At 61.2% G+C, this 18,425-nt stretch overlaps 2 protein-coding genes across 4 annotated transcripts in view; both read right to left on the reverse strand.

Annotated features, from left to right (window-relative positions):
* Positions 1-1,447: 1,447 nt before the first annotated feature.
* Positions 1,448-4,574, reverse strand: MANF (mesencephalic astrocyte derived neurotrophic factor). Its single transcript, XM_081106289.1, has 4 exons — positions 4,407-4,574; positions 3,746-3,873; positions 3,002-3,143; positions 1,448-1,881 (listed from the first exon to the last, which is right to left on the reverse strand). The coding sequence occupies exons 1-4, from the start codon at positions 4,489-4,491 to the stop codon at positions 1,697-1,699; spliced, it is 540 nt and encodes a 179-aa protein (XP_080962415.1). The 5' UTR covers positions 4,492-4,574; the 3' UTR covers positions 1,448-1,696.
* Positions 4,575-5,616: 1,042 nt separating this feature from the next.
* DOCK3 (dedicator of cytokinesis 3) overlaps positions 5,617-18,425 on the reverse strand; it is a 179,051-nt gene continuing 166,242 nt past the window's right edge. For 2 of the 3 annotated variants that reach the window (XM_081106290.1, XM_081106292.1), the window contains 8 exons: positions 18,288-18,409; positions 17,122-17,260; positions 16,520-16,667; positions 13,960-14,078; positions 13,231-13,318; positions 9,446-9,568; positions 8,892-8,974; positions 5,617-8,179 (listed from right to left, as the gene is read on the reverse strand). In XM_081106290.1, coding sequence (XP_080962416.1) covers positions 7,670-8,179; positions 8,892-8,974; positions 9,446-9,568; positions 13,231-13,318; positions 13,960-14,078; positions 16,520-16,667; positions 17,122-17,260; positions 18,288-18,409 — 1,332 coding nt within the window. In that variant the 3' untranslated portion in view covers positions 5,617-7,669. The remainder of the gene's footprint in view (positions 8,180-8,891; positions 8,975-9,445; positions 9,569-13,230; positions 13,319-13,959; positions 14,079-16,519; positions 16,668-17,121; positions 17,261-18,287; positions 18,410-18,425) is intronic. The other variant, XM_081106291.1, reaches the window with a different exon arrangement.

The raw sequence follows: 18,425 nt of genomic DNA on the forward strand, positions 1-18,425 counted from the left end.
TCCTCATCCCACCCACCCAGCGGCGTGGCTACTCATGTGGAGGCGAGACTTGTCTAGGCCAAGGCGCAGAGACCCGAGGCAAACCTGCCATCGATGGGGTGGGAATAGGCTCCTTGGCCCCAGACGGTGGCTGCCAGGGCGAAGGGAAGGCCACGTCCACTAGTTAACCTGATTGCCACCCGCCTCTTCCAGGGGCAGGGCCTCCTCTCCGAGGTGAAGGGAGCCAGGGAGAGGTGCTGGACCCATCGCAGAACCTGCCCACTGAAGCCACAGGAAGGTGGCTGCCCACCGCACTCCCCTCCCGCACTGGACCGCAGCTCCGGAGCAGCCAGAACAGGTGCACGGGGAAAGGCCTTATAAGAAACACCTGTAGCACTGCACGCCCTGCTGAAACCTGCTCCTGCACAACCATGGGGCCAGCCCTCGGGCGGGCAGCCTTCCCTGTCTGGTGGCCTGGTGGACACGGAAGCCCTGGGAACACAGACCTAGGGGGCTGAGACAGATCCATCTTCCGACTTCTGGCTCCAGCCGTGGATTTTCCCGGCACTTTTTATGGACTCAGGACACTGCTTGTCAGATCTTAAGAGCCTCCTAGCTCCCCCAATCAAGGAAGTCTTGGCCTGAGAAGTGGCTCAACCTCTGGTGGTCCTCAGACATGGCGCTGCCAAGCCCTCTGGGCAGTACCGAGGCCCTTATGTAGGCAAACCGAACTCAGGAATTGCACACAGGAGGTCTGAAGGCTGAGCAAGTCCTTGGCAAGAACTGCTTGTCCTTCCCGTCAGGTGGTCTCTGTGGGTCCGAGAACAGGTGTTTCCATTGAGTCACAGCTCCTGCCCAAAACTGGGTTTCTGAGCACCAACCCCCCAGAAAGCAACTAAAAAACCGGATGTGGGGACAAGCCCCGAGGACCTCAACTGCGCCTTCTCTCGGGGAAAGACGAAGGGCAGCCTCACGGGCTCTTCTGACAAACCGCCCCTCCTGGTCTTGCAAAAGCCCGATGAGGCTGGTACTGACACTAGACCACAGCTCCGATGAGCAAGTACGCACATGGCCAGTCTGCAGAGGAGTAGCCAGGTCAAGAGCATCTTAGAAACGTGACCGTGCTGAACAGCTACTGACGTCGTCGCAGAAAACCACCCTGCCTGGACGTAAGCCCTTACCTTGTATTTCAGACTCCACCCCCGGTGCCTCCCAAGAAGCTGGGCAGCCTCCAGCCCGTCACGAGGGTAAGACAGTCACTGTGGGAATTAAGCCCAGCTTCCTCCTGGGCCTCCCCCCCACCCCGCACAACCCGCCAGCCCAGCCCACATCCCACCCTGGCATCTCCAGCACTGATGCCTGTCGGGGTACCAACGTGAATGGACCTGGAAACTCTGTAAACCAGAAAGCATAAGTCGGTGGGATCTTCATGGGGGTGAGACACTATTTCAGTGTTCAATTCTCCAAGGACAGCTAGAAGTTTTCTTCCTTTAATAAAAAAATCCCAGACACACTTTGAAGTCCCAGAGAAAACCAGCAACAGAAGGAAGTGACCCCCGACAGGGGTGCTGGAGAGCCAGCACCATCAGGAGAGCTCCAGGCTCAGGCTCCACACCTGACTTGTCAGGAGCTGGTCTAAAAATAAATTACAAAACGCTGTTTGGGGAAGACACAGCTGAACTGTTTCTTTCCCTCAAGGGCCGCAGGGATGGGCCGACTACAAATCAGTCCGTGAGCTGGCCGCCTTGGGGGCGTACTTGGGCATCAGTTCATGGATCTTCCGGATGTAGTCGGACTTTTCTGCACAGCCTTTGCATGTCTCCCCCCAGTCGTCCAAGATCTTCTTTAGCTCTTTAACTCGCAGCTTTTTCAGGTCCACCGTGCTCAGGTCGATCTGCTTGTCTGGAGGAGAGCAGGACAGTTACCAGCTGGGCGGGGCGGCCACAGACCCCCAGCAGGCCCAGGCTGGATCCCCTGCACAGCCAAACCACCCCTTAAACAAGTGGCCCTACTGGTCATGGGGAGACAGTTCCAGACACACACAGGTGTGCGGTCCCATGCCCCCGAGGGGGAGGTTGGCCTCTTCACCAGGAAGGCTGGTCTCATGCTGGCAGTGTCCACCAGACATGCAGTGTCACCAGGGACAGGGATGGAGGTCACAGCCTAGTCCTTCAGGAGGAATGTGGCTCCCCCTCGCCCAAGCGCCTCTTGAATAGTCATGGTAGAGGTCAAGTTACGTAAAATGACCGTTTCAGGGCGACAGAGCGGGTAGATCCCCCAGCCCATTTCCCAGCACAGGCCCTGGTCAGGCCCCGAGTCAGGAGGTCACGCTCCACTCCTTGTGAGCGAGAGGCCTGCGCCAACTGCACCTCCCAGGGGCTCTCTCCAAGGCCAGGCGTCCTTGACACACGTGGGTGAACACAGGACTTTGGACACTCAGACCACAATGAAATGTGTTGGTGACACTGAAACGTCAGAAGAAAACAACTCTTCCTGGTCCTGACCCTTCTTTCCCAGCAGAGACCTACACACAGGAGACGCCGCGGCAGCCGCAGCTCCTGGCCAGCCCGGGCACGCACTTCCTTTCAAAATTATAAAGCGCTTGCAGCCAGGAAAGCCCGTTAAACCAAGGAAGGCCACACCACACCCCTCCTCAGCCCTCAAACCCATGTCCCCAACTTTGCCCAGATTAACAGCCAGATCTTTCTTCACCAACCTGCAAGGCGCCCTGCGACCAGCTCACCACCTGTCATGCCACACTGGCTGTCTCTGCCCTGCCTGCTTCCCCTGTCTGGAATGTTCTTCCATTCCCTTGGCCAATGTCCCACCTCCTACAAAGTTTGCTGAAAAGTCACCCCAATGATACCTATTCTGACCTCCACCCATCGGGATGCCAGATCTGCACCCCCCACTTAGCACCGTCTGCCATGTTCAGCCACAGACACACGAGGGCTCTCGTGTACCACCCCACGATGATGGCACCGAGTTGCAGAAGGCCTGTGGCGTAGGCCCGACCACTCACCGTACTTCAGCTCGCAGATCTGGCTGTCTTTCTTCTTGAGTTTCTCGCAGATTTTCTCCACGGGGATGTGGTGGGCCAGCGGCTTGGACACCTCGTTGATGATCTTGGTGGCGGCGTCATCCGTGGCCCCAATGTAGTAGCACTGCAGCAAGGACACGGCCTCAGGAGAACGCCCTGCCGCCTCAGAGCGCCTCCTCTCTCTGCCGGCCCCCTTTCCCCAGGCCACGCCCGTCCTGGCGGCCAGACGCGGTCCGTGGGGGCCCCGAGTCGTGACACGCTCAGTCCCAGAGCTGGCAGCCACCACATGAGGCTAAGAGCCACCAGGGTTCAATCCTTTAAACAGACAGACAGACAGAACCAGACTGCCAGGGAAATGAAAGCTACAAAAGACACGCCTCACTGGGGCTCCTGGCCTCCATGGGGCCCCGGCCCACCCTGTGCACATGGTACCTCTGTCCTCGCTCACGCCAAGCTCGTTCTGGCCTCTGGGCACTCCCACTGGCCGTTCCCTCGGCCTGGGATGCTCTTCGCCCACCCATGACCCTTCCCCTCTCCACCCCACCACCCACCCTGCGTCCTTCCCTTGCCTGTCACTCTCCTCCCCGGAGTCCCAGTAACCGGACAAAACATGGGACAACCGCAGAGAGGGCGGGTCCGTCGGGTATGAGTTCACCCCGGACTCACTCGGGCCTCCGCCCTCCGCCCTCCGCCCGGGCCTGCGGGGAGGGGTCACCAGCTACTCACCAACCGATTCTCTTTGCCTCTTGCTTCGCGGCAGAAGTTCACAAGTTCTTTTTCGATAGAGGCCGGTGAGAAGGTGACATCTCTGTCTTTGAGGTCCTGGTAAAATCTTCCCAGATAAGAAACACAAACTGGAAAAGAGAGAAAGGAGAGGATGCTCAGCCACCGCCCAGCGGCACCGGAGGAGGCAGCGGGAGGCGAATTTCCCGGCGCCCGTTTTTCTCCGGGGCTCACAGTCCGGCAGAACGCGGGCGGGGTCCCCGGGGCACCCAGTGCCCACAAACAGCTCCTCCCTCTTCCTTCCATGAAGTCTGACCCAGACTGAACGCGGCCCGGAGATGGCCTCACTGTGACCTCACAAACGGGCAAACCGGCGGCCGAAGGGCAGACGAGCCAGATGCTGCTGATTTCCACACACACCGGCCCCGAGGTGCCGGCCGCCCTCCGAGAGCCGCTGCCCAGGGGCGGGGGCGGATGAAAGCTCCGCGATGTGCCCATGTCAGGCCGTTCTCGGTACCACCGGGTCCTAACTTTTTCTCGCCCCACGTGATGTTTTCTATGCCCGGCCCCGGCCCCTCTTCGGGCAGATCCCGCTGGGACAGGCCGCCGCCGCCGCCAATTCCGGCCCCCCCGCGTGGAGTCAGGCCCGCCCGCCCCGCCGTACCTTCGCAGTCGCCCGGCCGCAGCGCCCGGCCGCCCGGCAGCACGCTCAGAGCCAGCGCCACCGCCAGTCCGTGCGTGGCCCACATCCTCCTCCGCCGCCGCCGCCGCCGCCCGACTGAACCGCGCCCGCCGCGGCCTCCAGGTTCCGGCCGCACGCCGCAGCTCCCCATTGGCGGGCAGTCCCGCGCCCTCCCACACGCCGCGCCCCCATTGGACCACGCCGGCCAGAGCCCAGACGGGCGGCTCCACGCTGCCCTTCCCCATTGGCTGGTGGCGGCACCGCCCCCGGCTCTAGACAGTTGTCGGCCGCTGATTGAAGCAGGGCGGCCGCCGGAAGCGGGGGCGGCGGCGGCGGAAGCGGCACGGCCGCCATCTTGGGTAGGGGCAGCGGTTGTGGAAGAGGCGGGGCACCTTGGGCTCCAGGGGCGTCGGCCGTCGTCCGGCGCCTGCTGAACCGTCCCGTTTCCCCGTTCTGGGCCCCGCGCCCGCCCAGAAACCCCCTGGGCCTCCCCGCCCAGGGCCTCGGGCCAGGGCTTCGGGGTTAGTCGCGACCCGGCGAGGCTGGCAGGGAAGGCGGCCGCCGCCGGCAAGGCTGCGAGGTGCTCTCCTCAGCGATCCGTGGGCGGGCAGCCGCCTCTGCGGGGAGCCGGCGCGTGCGGGCCCGCAGGCCGGGTCCGAATTTCCCCGCAGCCGTGCGCGGCCGAGGCTCCCCTAGGAGGGGCGAGCTGCCGCCGCCTGGCCGTGGGCGGGGAGGCCGGGACCCGGAAGCCTGGCCGAGGTGGCGGGTGCGGGACCCGGACCAGCGCGGCGGAGGCTGCCCCTTGGCGCCCGCCTTGGACGCGGGACAGGCCGCTCTGCGCCGGCAGAAGGGCTTCTAAGGGGCCAGGCCCGGAGCCCAGCGGCTGCTCCCGCCAGTGAACGCAGTGGGTCAGCGTCAGGTATTCATCTTTAATTCAATCACAGCAATCGGGGAGCGGGAAGGGCGGTCGGGCAGGTATTTACATCTGAAAGTCACATTACTCGTAGCTTCAGAACATGCGACCAAATATATACAGTAAAGTACCTCTTGGGAACCCAGTACACATTTTTTTCTTTTAACTTTGCTCTCTGGTACAGATAAGATAATTTTTAAGTCACCCCTCCCCCCTTTTTAAACATAAATACACAAAAGAAATGGTGAGAAGTGTTCTAATTTAAATAAGCACAGAATGCCAGAGGTTAAAAACACATTTATAGGGCTGAACACCAATTGGACATCACACTCTATACATTTTTTGCTCAAATTCCTGTACAAATACACAGCATTCAAATAGGTATTTACAAATAAGCTCAAAAGAATGAAAATCAGTATTTCACAATCTTCAGAGGCTTCTCACCTCTGACCTCCCACTTCCCCTCAGACTGGCTGGTTCTCCAAACGGGATTTGGAATCTGCTCTGCGCATGGGTTAGGGGAGTGGAGAGCAGACGCCCGGGCTCACCTTGGGCCACCTCGTGCAGAAGGGAGATGGTGGTGAGGCCTTGTCCAGGACCTGACACCCTCCTGCCGAAGAATCAGATACAAAGCTGGGGCCCAACCCTCACTGAACACCAGGCACCAGGCCCGGGGCTGCCCTCTGAGGCGGCCTGCTCGCCTGTGTGCCAGCCGCTCTGCCGGGGCACCCTCCCAGCACCACCCACAGGCCCTGAACGCTGCCCTGTCTTTCCTAGAAGGTTACTTGCTGGCATTCCTGTTAAACAGCTGGTGTTTGCTTACAAGAGAAAAACACCCTGGCCATGGCCTGTCTGTTCGGAAAGAGGGGCACTGACAGGGTCGTGGGCCGGGCCAGCCGGAGGTCAGGCAGGCCAGCCGAAGAGTGACCCCTGCTCAGCGCGGAGAAGGCAGCCTGTGGCCATCAGAGTTGTGAGCTCGAGCAAAAGAAAGTCTGTAGACGGAAGTAACTTAGAAGCACCCGGTAGAAGACCATCACTCCCCCTTCTGGCCCCCCCCCAATAAAGCAAGAGGAAAACCGGTGCTCTGACCCGAGAGTCCCATGGATCCCACTGCGTTCTGTCCAGCAGACGGGAGGCTGGAGACACTGCCTCCTGCCCGCCCTGAACCCTGAGTGGTGGTCCCCACCGCCCGGAGCAGGGCCCTGCACTTGGCACTTGGAAGAGGATAATTCAACTTACGTGGCTCCCTGACTCCAAAAGGAGACGCCCCTCCTCACCCTGCTCCCCCAGGAGCTCGCTGACCCGACCGAGAGTCCTCAGGGCTGGGCAGCCTGGCGGGGCAGCCAGCCCCCTGCTCAGAGGTAGTGCTGAAAATCCCTGACTCAGGAGCCGCCTGTCAGGCGGTCTGGCCACCTGGGAAAGCTCAGGATTTCCGGCCCCTCACCTCGGCCTCACTCCTACACCAGCTCCTCTCACCACGTGGCCCCCCGGGCCTTGGGGAGGAAGGTGGCCAGTCCCTTTGGTTCCACACCCCCACTCAGGCCCCGGAGGGCGGAGCTAACCTTTGCAGATCCATTCGCCAAGGGGGCTCCTGCAGGGCATGAGGTGTATTGAGAGTGGAAAGGAGCAAGTGGTCAGAAATAAAAGCAATGGAGGGGACTATCCAAGACAGCTGGAGGCAGGACTGGCCGGTGGAAGCCTGGCAATGTGCCCTGGGCATGCAGTCAGGCCAGCTCACGTGCCTGGGCTGGCAGGTTGGCCCAACCAGCCCCTCAGTTGAGTATTCCTGGACAAGAGTGGGCAGGTGGGCAGGCATTTGTGCAAAACGGCTTGTAGCCACTTGTTCACCACCTGTGACATGTAGTCCACATGGTCCGCGCAATCCCTGAATACAACCATGAGCTCTTCTGTCCACACAGCAAAAGAAGAGGTCCTAGTGCAATTTCCGTTCTTCTGTGCGTCTCTACCCTGGAGGGGCCTGGGCTCCTCCCCAAGGCCCCGCGAAGCTGCGAAGCGATTCTGTCTGTGCAACACCTCCACAGAGCCCCCCGTGGCCTGGAACTGCAGGAGGAAGAAAGCATCTACTGCGCACAGATGAAAGGGAAACCCAGAGAAATGGAAACGGAGAAATGAAATAAAAAGAGAAGCCACAACCCTCATGCTGCTGTGGCCTCTGCACATGGCAACACACAAGTTCACGGCAGTAGAACGTCGACTCGGTGGTTCTCTCCTGAGTGCCAGGCCTCTCTGCTCCTCGGGGGGGACTGGCTTTTCAGACCTGGAATGGTCGGGCGAGCTGCTCTGAGGGCGGCGTCCCAGCCGCCTGCCTGCCTCACTGCTCCCCGCGGCCGTGCTCCCAGGCCAGGCGGGCCTGCTCTTCTTTGATGCTCCCGGGCGGCAGCGAGGCCTTGCGGTGCAGGCCCCGAGGCCTGTCTGCCTCTTCCCGCAGCAGCACACCTTCGTCATGCTCCAGGGCCGGCAGGCGCGGGTGGTAGGGTTTGGGAGGCAGCGCAGGCGGGTCCATGGGGTCCTGAGGGAGGACACATCCCGGGGCCGAGTGGCTGCGGCATGGCTGGGCCTTGATGGAGTCCAGGACGGCCGACTCAGAGAGGCTGTAGTGAACGGGGAGGTAGGGCGGCTCCAGGTCTTCATCGGCATGCCAGGCCTGGCCGGGCATGGAGTCCATGGTGTCGGTGCGAGGCGGGGCCTCGGAGGGGTGCCCAAAGTTACTCTCGCTCAAGGAGGACACGCCACTGCTGGCGCTGCCGGACAGTGTAGAGTTGCTGCCGTCCAGGCCCGACTGCGGGCTGGTGGGGGAGGCTGGGATGGGGTGGAGAGGAGACTGCAAAAGAAAGGGCGGACATGTTAGAATTCCTCTCCCAGACAGGCCAACAGCCACGGTGTGGAGAAGACCAAGTCTGCTTGTAATGAACTTCAACAGGACCTCCGGCAGCAGCCCCTGCTCCCTCCGGCCCCGGAGCCCCGGGGAGCCCCAGAATCACCTGTATTTCTGTGGCCAAAACACAGCTCTGCCTGGCTGCTGGGCATTTGTGCCCCCAAAGCCAGGTGCTGGGCTGCTGGCTGTGGCTCTCGGGCACTTGCGAAGGCTAGGCCAGGCCGGCTGGGCAGGCAGAAAGAAACCTAGTTGGCCATGGACCAGATGAGTGCATTCTGCTGCTAAAATCTGTGATAGTCTTTTCCAATTTGCAGAAAAATTAGTTTTTAATAAAGCTTTGGTGCCTGATGCGTCTTGCTTTGGCCTCTGGTTTAAAATGCTCTGCTGTCCATCACAGGCTGTTTCCCTCTTGAACTGTTCGCTGACACCTGGTGGTGGTAGCAGAGTTGCCCACAAGGCCCTCTAACCCTCCACCCCCTCACAGTGGCTGCGGATACACTGGTCACCTGCATCCCGAGTGTGGCTCTGGCCCCTGCGGCTCCGCCAGGCTGGGCTCTCCAGGACAGGGGTAGGGAGAGCCGGGAGCTTGGGAGACCCAGGGGGTAGAGCAGATGAGCTGACACCTACAGCCGGGTGGGCTGTGCCTTAAGTACATTACCTTGCGCAGGGTCCGGGCAGGGAGGGCCGGGGGGGTGTCACCCAGGGGGTGGTGGAAGGTGTCAAAGTGTAGGGAGTAATGACCTGCAAAGGGAACAGAACCACAGCCTTAGCTGGGGCCTCTCTGGGCTGCACACCAGCACATCTTACTGGGCCAACTGGGCAGACGAGGGAAGAGTATCCTGGGAACCCCTCAGCATTGAAGGCCACAGAAAAATCTCTCATTGAAGTTCTCCAAAACACAGGCTGCTGGAGTGAAAGACACGCGTGCTACACGGGAGGTCAAGAAGGCCGGTGTCAGCGTGGAACAGCCGCAGGCAGCACAGGCCCGCCCACTGCTGGGTGATGACGGTGGCAGTCCTGGTCTTCGGCCGGCCGGGCTGGAAGCCTCACCGACCCCAGGCCCAGCAGGCCCTTCCTGGGGCGGGGCTGGTTCTTCCTCCGCCGAGTCAGCCCAGAGCACGGCCCGTCTTCTCAGCCTGGGAGGCTGCTGCCTTTGCCCGAGCAGAGCTGGCGACCAGGGACTATCTGGGGACCCGCTGGAGGCCTTCTTACCATGCAGCAGGCTTCGGGGAGGCACTGGGGGCGCGAGGATGCGCCCCATGTGGGCAGACAGGAAGGGCTGGGCCTCTCGGGCTCCGCTATCCAGGCTCCAGCTGCTGGGGGCTGCGGGCACCGCTGAAGGTGGAAACACACGGCATGAAGGGAAGTTACTTCTTGAGCCGCTCGTGGGAGCAGCCCACCCTGCACTGTGTACCCAGCACAGGTGGGAGGGGCATGCCAGCCCCTGGGGCAAAAACACTGGCCCAGCAAGACACTGGCCCTTAGGTGGGAGCGGCCAGGAACAGGAACCGCAAAGATGGCACCAGAGCGACCTGAAGCGCGAGGAGCATCAGGATGAGGCGGCTGAGAGCAGGTGCCACGCAGCGAGCGCCTGTAGCCGCGGTCCGCCAGGGGGAGGAGAACAGAAGAGGCGAGAAGAGGCCGAGGAGGGGCTGACGGGGCCAGAGCTGCTCAGCCAGGAGTCCCGGGAAAGCGGGAGTAGGATGGGCGGGGCCGCACAGAGGCCCGTGGTAGCCTACAAGCTCTGCCCTTCCCATGGCTTCTGTGCCCCCGTGGGGTTTGGGCTGCACGAGGTGTTTTCTAGGCAAGGACCAGCGTCCACTGTCCCCAGGGAGGGAGAGTATAAAGCCCGTGTCATGCACAGGCGCGCCCATGGTGCTTTGGGGCATGCAGAGCAGCCCAGTTCCGCACCCACATGCCACAGATGCCGGTGGAGTGGGCCTGGGACCGAGGGAAACCTACAGTGTCCACCTAAGAAAGGGGTCAGGGCCAGACTCCCGGCCCCTCGGCCACAGCTGGGGAAGTGACTTCCCGGAGAGGGCGGCAGAGGAGGAATGGCTGGACCTGGGGGCCCGAGGGCCACTGCAGGAGACATGGGAATCCTGTTGGCCAACTCCTCCTGAGAACAAATATGAGAGAATAAACCTGCCCTCTCGCTGACGGAGCTGGGCGAGCGGCAGGATGGGCGTGCACAGCCCAGGGCCTCCTCACTGGCGTGCTCTGAGGCGGCCGTGCGGAAAGTGAGCCGAGGGGCCAGGTGTGGGCCCTTCCTGCTCCAGGTGCTGATGGGGAAGCCGGGGCCCAAGGGGCCTGAAAGGCTCTGGAAGGGAAGGAGCTGGAGTCCAGCCTTCAAGGAGGCCTGGCCAGGAGGAGGGGCTGTGCCCCATGTGGTCCAGGGAGAAGTGGTGATGCCCATCCTCTTCTCCTCATTGGTCAGGACCTGGCGTGGGCTTGCGGCAAAACACAGGGCAGAACTCTGCTACCTAAATAGCCTCAGTTCCAGGGAAGACGCTCAGTGCCCCGGGATGGTGGGTGGCTGTTGCCTGGCGGGAGGGCAGGCGCTCAGCTGTGGGAGGGGAGGAAAAATGGGAATCGGCTGCGCATCAGGTGGATTCCACCAGGAGGCCTCAGAGAGCCTGAGCTGCTCACAGGCCCTGCTCACAGGCTCTCCCCAAGGCGCAGCGCCAGCTTCCTGGTCCTCAGCACCGAAGCGCTCTCTACCCCAGAAGAAAAGTTTGTCTCCACAAAAGCTGCTGCATCTCAGGGAACAAGTGGCTTGGAGGTGGGTCTGGGCAACTTCTCCAAAGGGGTTCTGAAGCCCAAGATCTCACAGGCACACCTAGGCCCTGGGAGGATCGTGGGGTTGCAGTTTACCCACAGGGCCCACTTGCAGTCAGGAAGGCTATGGGGAGAAAGCAGCGAGGCTGCAGTTGTTTAGGGGGCCCTGGGCCCCACCTCGTGAAGCAGAGACCATCAAGCTGGCCCCGCAGCCTGTGCTGGTGAGCAGGGAGGCCAGGGCACCTCTGCCAGGCAGCACGCGGGCACTGGGGCTAGAGGAGAACCTAAGGTGGAGTGCCTCTTGGAAGATGGGAGTCCCCCGGTGTCCCGGCCGCTGCTTTCTCTGTGTGTAACTGGGTCCAGCACAGGCCTGTAGTCCCCAGTGCACCACGCACAGCCCCGAGGGCAAGCTTGCCTGGTCCGGGAGTCACTGGCTGGCAAAGAAAGACAGCTGCCAGCGAGACGCGGAGCCCTCATGGGACTCAGGGTCCTGGTGCCGCGAGAGTGGGACAAGTTTATGCAGCTCCTGCCCTGGAGACCCAGTGAGATTTGGTCTGTTGTTCCCTCGAGGCACTTGCTGGCCTTGTGACGTGGACAAGCTTGCTCTGGGCTCAGCCTCTTTTCTGAGACCCCGCGTCCTTCCCACACCTGCGCAGTGTGGCCAGCTTCCTGCACAGCCTGCTCCAGGGCCTGAGGTTCTCCTGGATCCAGCTGGTGTCAGGTCCTTGTCTGGCCGCCAGCACACGCTTGACCTCCGAGCCTGTCTGTGCTCTCGGCTAGCTCTGCGATGGCTCCACATCTCAAATGAAGAAAAGCCGCTGAGGATTCTGGTGGCGGCCACACAGGCTCTGATGTGGGGCGCAGGGTCCAGGTAACTGCATGTTTGGGGATGTGCACCCTTGAGGCTAGAAGGCACCTGCAGGCAGTTTTTATGGCCGTTGTGGTGGAGCACCCAGCGGTCAACCGAGCTCGTGGGCCAGTGTTTGTTGTACTTGGAGGACACAGGCATGTCCCCTCTAGAGAGCTAGGGAGCAACAGTGACAGTACGCACAGCAGACATCACTCGGTGAGGAGGGGAGGGGAACACAGGGAGACGGGCTGATGGGGCCCAGGTTGTGTGTGGGGAGCAGGCTTAGCGGAGTCCCCAGAGTCTTAGCAGGCTTAGCAGCAACCCCTCTGTTAGAACTAACTCAGGTCTCCATGGCTGGGGCTTTGGGCCAGGGTCACGTGGGTCCCTGCCTGATCCTTCCATCGGCTGAAGCAGAGCCAGGGCAGCGCTCCTCTAGCTAAGCTCTGCTCTAGGGACTCCTGGCCGCATGCACGTGTGGTGCGCTGGCACGTGTGAGACGGACTTAGCACTGTGGCCAGAGTGGCTGCCGGGACTGGACTCCCTCCTGGTACCTGGGCCTCCCTTGCCGGGACTTTGGGAAGTCCACTCTGCCTTGGCCTGTCCTCCCTATTCCTCTTGGGCTTGATTGGCCACAGGCCTGTTCAGAGCAACAAGGGGGGTCCCTGAGGACCCGCGCCGAGAGGGGCCATAGGGGCCACAGGGCCTGCTGGGTTCTGGGCTGATCTGGAGGCGCCAGGGGAGTGGTGGCCGTGCTTGCACATGGCAGTTCCCATAGAGGGGCCCCGGGCAGGTGGCCGCAAGGGCCTCTCTGAGCTGGGCACTGGGGAGGGAGAGATACAGACTAACAGCATCCGAATTTTATTTGTTTATTATTTTTATTTTTTAGAGTGTTTCTGATTCTCAAATTTTATTTATTTATTTATTTATTTTTTGTTAATCCTCACCTGAGGATATTTTTCCATTGATTTTTTTTTTTTTAAGGGAGAGTGGGAGAGAGAGGGAAGACAGGGAGAAATATTGATGTGAGAGAAACACATCGATTGGTTGCCTCCGGCCAGGGCCAGGGCCAGGGCCCGAGGAACCTGCAACCAAGATACGTGCCTTTGACTGGGATCGAACCCGGGACCCTTTGGTCCGCAGGCTGACGCTCTACCCACTGAGGCAAACCGGCTGGGGCAGGATCTGAATTTTAGCATCAAGCAGCCTTGGTTGAACAGTGAGCACAGGAATTGGTGAGGACTCTGGACAGAGAGACAGGCCTGGGTGCTTGCCTGTGGCTCAGCCTCAGCCAGTGGTGCTCAGGGTCAAGAGCCAGATGCTCAGGATGGGGGCCCCTGCGGGGAGGGGGCACAGGAAAGGGAGACAATACCTTTTTCAGCCACAGACAGATTGGGGTCGCTGCAGGGCTTGCAGGCTCCGATCACTTGATGGAACAGGGCTGGCTGGAAACTTGGCAGCTGAGGGAGAGAAAAAACCATCACAACAGGTGAAAACGACCAGTTACACCCTGGGGGCAGTGCTGTGGGCCACAGGTGCCAGGGCAGGGAAATCAAAGTGGAGGCACAGCTCACGCCTGAGGTGCCGGGAACCTGGGCACCCGGGCGGGCTGTCCGGTTGCGGCCTGAGCACTGCCCTGCGCAGCATCGAGGCACCACCCTCTCGTCTCTGGCTGGGCACCAGCTGCCCTGGGCATGGCCAAGGACACAGGCACCGGAGGCTATCTAACTCTGTCCATCTGTCCTGCAGGGAGATGCACTGGCGGAAAGGATTCAGGGACCTTGGTACCCTGGGTGCTGGCCAGTTTAGCCTCCTGGGGCATGGCCAGACTTTAGGGATGAGGAGTCCAGGAGGCTGGCCAGGACAGACAGCCACACCAGCAATGACAGCACCAGCCCTGCTGCCCGCCTACCCATGCTGCACTCTGTCTGGGTGGCTGGTCCTCAGAGTCCCTGCAGTCTCCACCCGGGAGCCCAGCAGCCTCCTGAGGTCTTACAGAGAAGGGGGGTGCGGAGGACAGCGCAGGAAGCTAGCAAGGGTGCCGTGCAAAGCCCAGGCCGGCACACTGGCGGCGGAGGGCGGCCCGCAGCTGGGCTACTACCTGTCCATTCTCCAGGACGGCTGCTGGGTACATGGCGCTGCTCGGGCGGTCCCGGTGCGTGGGCAGCAGCAGCATCATCTCCCGGGCGTGGCGGTACTTATCTGGCAGAGAGGGAGAGCCTGTAACCAAGTGAGAACAATCACGCACAGATGACGAGTCACAGACGGAGCGCCTGCAGGCGAGCGCCCTGGGGCCAGGGAGCTGGAGGTGAGCCTTGCGGTGGGTGAGGAGGAGCTCAGCAAGCACAGGAATGGAGCAGCTGGGGGTGCACGGAGGCGGGGGCACTGGGCGGTGCACCCCCGACAGGCCCCCTCCCGAGGCCCAGGCAGGCTGTGAGGACAGCGAGTCTCTGGTGGAGAGGGTGTGGCCTGGACGCTGGTGTTCAGGGGCCCAGCTTGTAACGGAGCCGTCACACAGACAGACACACCGGACAACACAGCGGCACATTCGCACTGGACACACTGTCTGCACGCACTCACCTTCTCCAGACACCACGGGCCCTGTTCGCAGGCAGCCTCCTCCCGCCTCTCCCCGATCCCAGGCCCAGCGCCTGGCCTCTGCCTGCCTGGCCATCCTGCCGTGGCCGGAAGCCAGGTGGTTCTAGGGTTTCTCACTCAGACCTGCACCTCCGTGGACACGGGGCCAGGGGGGGAGTCTAGAAGTTGTGGGGCTTTCCCCAGGCTCTTGGGTTAATGGGCTCATGCTCCTCTCCTGTGAGGCCTCCATGTAACCTCCTCTGGCCCGAGGGGGTCATGAAGGCCAGGCCACAGCTGGAGGCCCCGGCCCTGTGAGGCCCTGTCCTCGAGGGGACCGTCCACGGCAGCAGTGAGAGGAAGCGCGGGCTTCCCCCGGGAACGGGGTGCACACTCATGGCGCCTGGAGGCCCCTGTGGTGCCATGACGAAGGGGTGCTCCGTGCTACCACTGACGCCCCCAGCTCTGCCTCTGCTCGGGCAGCCCCTCCTCTGGTAAGAGAGTGACGGCTACTTCTTCTGAGACATTTAAACTGTTTCTAAGCTGACACAGGGCTTCATGGCGATAGAGGTGCGGTCTGGTGGACCCCGCATGGCAGTTACTCGCGGAGGGTCCATCACCCCACGCTTCCCCGGCCCAGTCAGTCTGACCACCGGGAGCTGCTGACCTGCCGGAGCTGAGGCTGTGCCGTGCCAGCCAATCGGCTCCAAGGTTTCCGAAGCCACAGGAACCACAGCCGAGCGTGGCTGGGCCCCGCGAGGAAGGCCACTGGTATGGCCACTCCTGGAAGTGGGGGCGTGACTCCAACATGCAGGGTCCTCCAGGGCACTTTCTCTACGAACGCCGTCTCCTCACCCACGACACCGGACATACCCCCCCGGAGTGACCACCTCCTCTGTGCAGCCGGCCTCCTGTGCGCCCTCACAGGGCGGATGCTGCGCCTGGTCAGGGGCGGGGCGCGGCTTCCCCAGGTGGCAGGCATGTGGATGTAGCCAAGAACTGACTTCCTGCTCTTTCTCACCATTTCCTGCTTTGGCCCAGATCTGTCTGCTGCCAGAAACGGGAGGGCTCTGACCAGCCTTTCTCTACAGAGAGTCTGGAATTTGACCGTGGTGACAGCATGTCTCCAGAGAGGGGACCCTCAACGGCCGCCTCCAGCACACACATGCCCCTCCTCCACGAGGCGGCGTCTCCTCCCCCACCCTGGTCCTGGGTCGGCCTCACTGATCGCAGGGCTGTTACCGTCCTGCACAGCCAACGCTGGGGCGCACTAGAGCTTCGATGCCACAGCTAATTTCATTCCACCGCAAAGACTTCTATTGAAAAGGTCAAAAAATCAAATTTCACTGCAGTTTACTATCAGAATGTAAAAAAGATACTGCTCTCAGAGAACAATATTTATCCGTTTGAATAAGAAATCAAGCAAAATTTGGCAAAGTAAATAGCTTTTCACAGAGCCGCCTCTCCTGAGGAAGCCCTTCCCAGCAGACCGCGCTGGCTGGGTTGTTGCCACTGTTGCTTGAGCGCCCGCACTGAACTGTCACGCTGCCATGATGCCTGCTTCCTCAGGACGCCTGCTGCCTTAACTCTGATCTTTACTCTTGTAACGTTTCAGTGGGAAAGGACTGGGCTTCTCCTAGGCCAGTGATGGCGAACCTTTGAGCTCGGCGTAACTTTGGTGCCGTGTCACATACAGAAATGTTTTGATATTTGCAACCATAGTAAAACAAAGATGTATATTTTTGATATTTATTTTATATATTTAAATGCCATTTAACAAAGAAAAATCAACCAAAAAAATGAGTTCCGTGTCACCTCTGACACGCGGGTCACAGGTTTGCCATCACTGCCCTAGGCGGTGTCCTCCTGAGCGGAGAGGTGAGAGCTGGCTACGTGGGGGCAGCTCAGAGAGGGTCTGACGCCAGTTAGAGAGCGGTCTGGAGCTAGAGACCTGCGTCCTGAGCGCTGGGAGCACAGGTGCCTGAGCGCTGGGAGCACAGGTGCGCATGCTCTCAGAAGCCACGGGTGAGAGGACAGTGGGGTCACGAGGCCCTTCCCCTTCTGCAGGCGGCACCTGCCCCCCTTACCTCGGGCACTGGAGGGGGCAGAGGCAATCATCTGGGATGGTGCTGAGTGAGTGGAGCTCAGGCTGGAGGAGGAAGGGCTTGCCTGGGACGAGGACAGAACAGACACGTTGGTGACTGAGCCCTGGTACCTGGGGTTGGGAGACGCGAGCTGCAAAGGGAAAAATCAGCAGGATAGAGGTCTGAACGGCCAGAACTGTAGGACTGGCCTAGACTTGGCTTCTTCATGCCATGAGGTGCCCAGACCTGGTGACTGATGCTGTACCCTGGGCCCTGATGGAGGCCAGGCTGATGGCTGGCACAAGGGCCACCCTGGGTGGACTGCAGCGATGGTGCCTGCAGGAAGCAGGGCTCAGCCATCAGGAGTGTCAGGCAGGAGTCTGGCAGAGGGTCTGCCCCTGGGACTGAGCTGGATTCCCTTCTTGGGAAACAAGGCCTGGGAGCCGCCCATGACTGCTGGAGGGAGGCAGTCCTGCTGGCTCTGGGTGTCCTGACCTCAGTAACTGGAGAACTAGGCAGGATGTCAGCCCTGGACCAGGCCAGCCGGCAGAGAGGAGAGTCCCCACGTATGCAGCGCTGGCCCGTCCCCCTGAACAGCCCGGTACCTGCATGTGGTGGTACAGGTCCTCGGGGGCCTCGCCCATGGAGCCGTCGCCCAGCATCACCACGTTTCCCGCTTCACTAGACGCGTGTGAGGAGAGCGAGGAGGAGGAATGGCGACCTGTGCCCATCAGGTTCATGGGGCTGTGAAAAGAGCAGGACACAGGAAGCAGTCAGACCTGGAGCCGGGGAACCTTGCTGGGGGTGGGGGCTGTGGAAAGGGTGTGAAAAACGTCCTCCCAGCCTCAGCCACACTGGATTGGGGGCCTGGAGCAGCCCTGAGCCCGCTGCGCTGAAGGCCTGTCCTGGGCGGACTGATACACCCCAATGGCTCATGGCCACGCAGACTGCTGACAGCAGCAGGTTCTCAGGGAGAATGACAGAGACCCACTGAGTCTGGCCCCAGGCCTGAGGTCCCCCGTCCTACGGAGGGTCATCTGAGCGGTGCCAACCCTCTGCTGGATCTGCTCCATGGTCAGGTGTCTTGCTGGCATGGGCAAGGCATCAAAATGCCGCTGGGAAGCATCTCTGGACTTCCTTTCATATCGGTGGCCACAGCTTGCCAACAGCTGTCCCCTCCCAGAGCGAGGCGGCCCCTTACTCCGTCACTCCTTCTCAGTGGCTGAGTGCACATCTGGGCTGCCTTGCTGCTCACTCCCCTGGCCTGGCTCCTGAACTCAGAGCAGCCTCACCTCGACACCCCATCACTACCTGGTTCTCTTCCTAAAACCAAGTGGCGATCCTCATTCCCGTGGGATCAAGTCCAAAGGGATGGCAGCACAAGGCCGTCCAGGGCACCTGGGCCCCACGCCGGCCCCTGCACTGCAGCCACTCGGCTCGCTGTGCGGTGCTGACCTGGCCGGCTCGTTCACACCCGGTGAATGTGCGCGTCGGTCACTTTGCCTGGGTCTTGCTCCATCAACTCCTCACCCGAGCTCTTTTCTGCCGTCAAACTTCTGTTTATCCTTCAAGGCTCACCCCCAATGACCCTCCTCCGGTTCCCACCCAGCACGGAACCTGTCACCCAGGACGGCGATGCAGAGCGTGGTCCTTGTGGACGTGGGCCAGAGGGCATGTGCTTGAGCTCACAGGCGCTATTTCGGACTTTCTTCTCTGACCTTAGATATTCAGTGACCTCTGTGGAGGGGCCATTCCCAGCCCGAAGGCCTACCTGTGCCGGTGGGTCATCTTGAGGCTCTCGGGGCTCACGGGGCTGTGGGATGCGAGGACACTGCCCCGGGGGGTGCTGCTGCCTGAGCACACAGGACTTGGTTTGTCCAAACCCGGAAACTCCTGGCGAGAGAGGAAC

This window comes from Myotis nattereri (assembly GCF_964212035.1).
Source record: "Myotis nattereri genome assembly, chromosome: 14".
Lineage (NCBI taxonomy): Eukaryota > Metazoa > Chordata > Mammalia > Chiroptera > Vespertilionidae > Myotis > Myotis nattereri.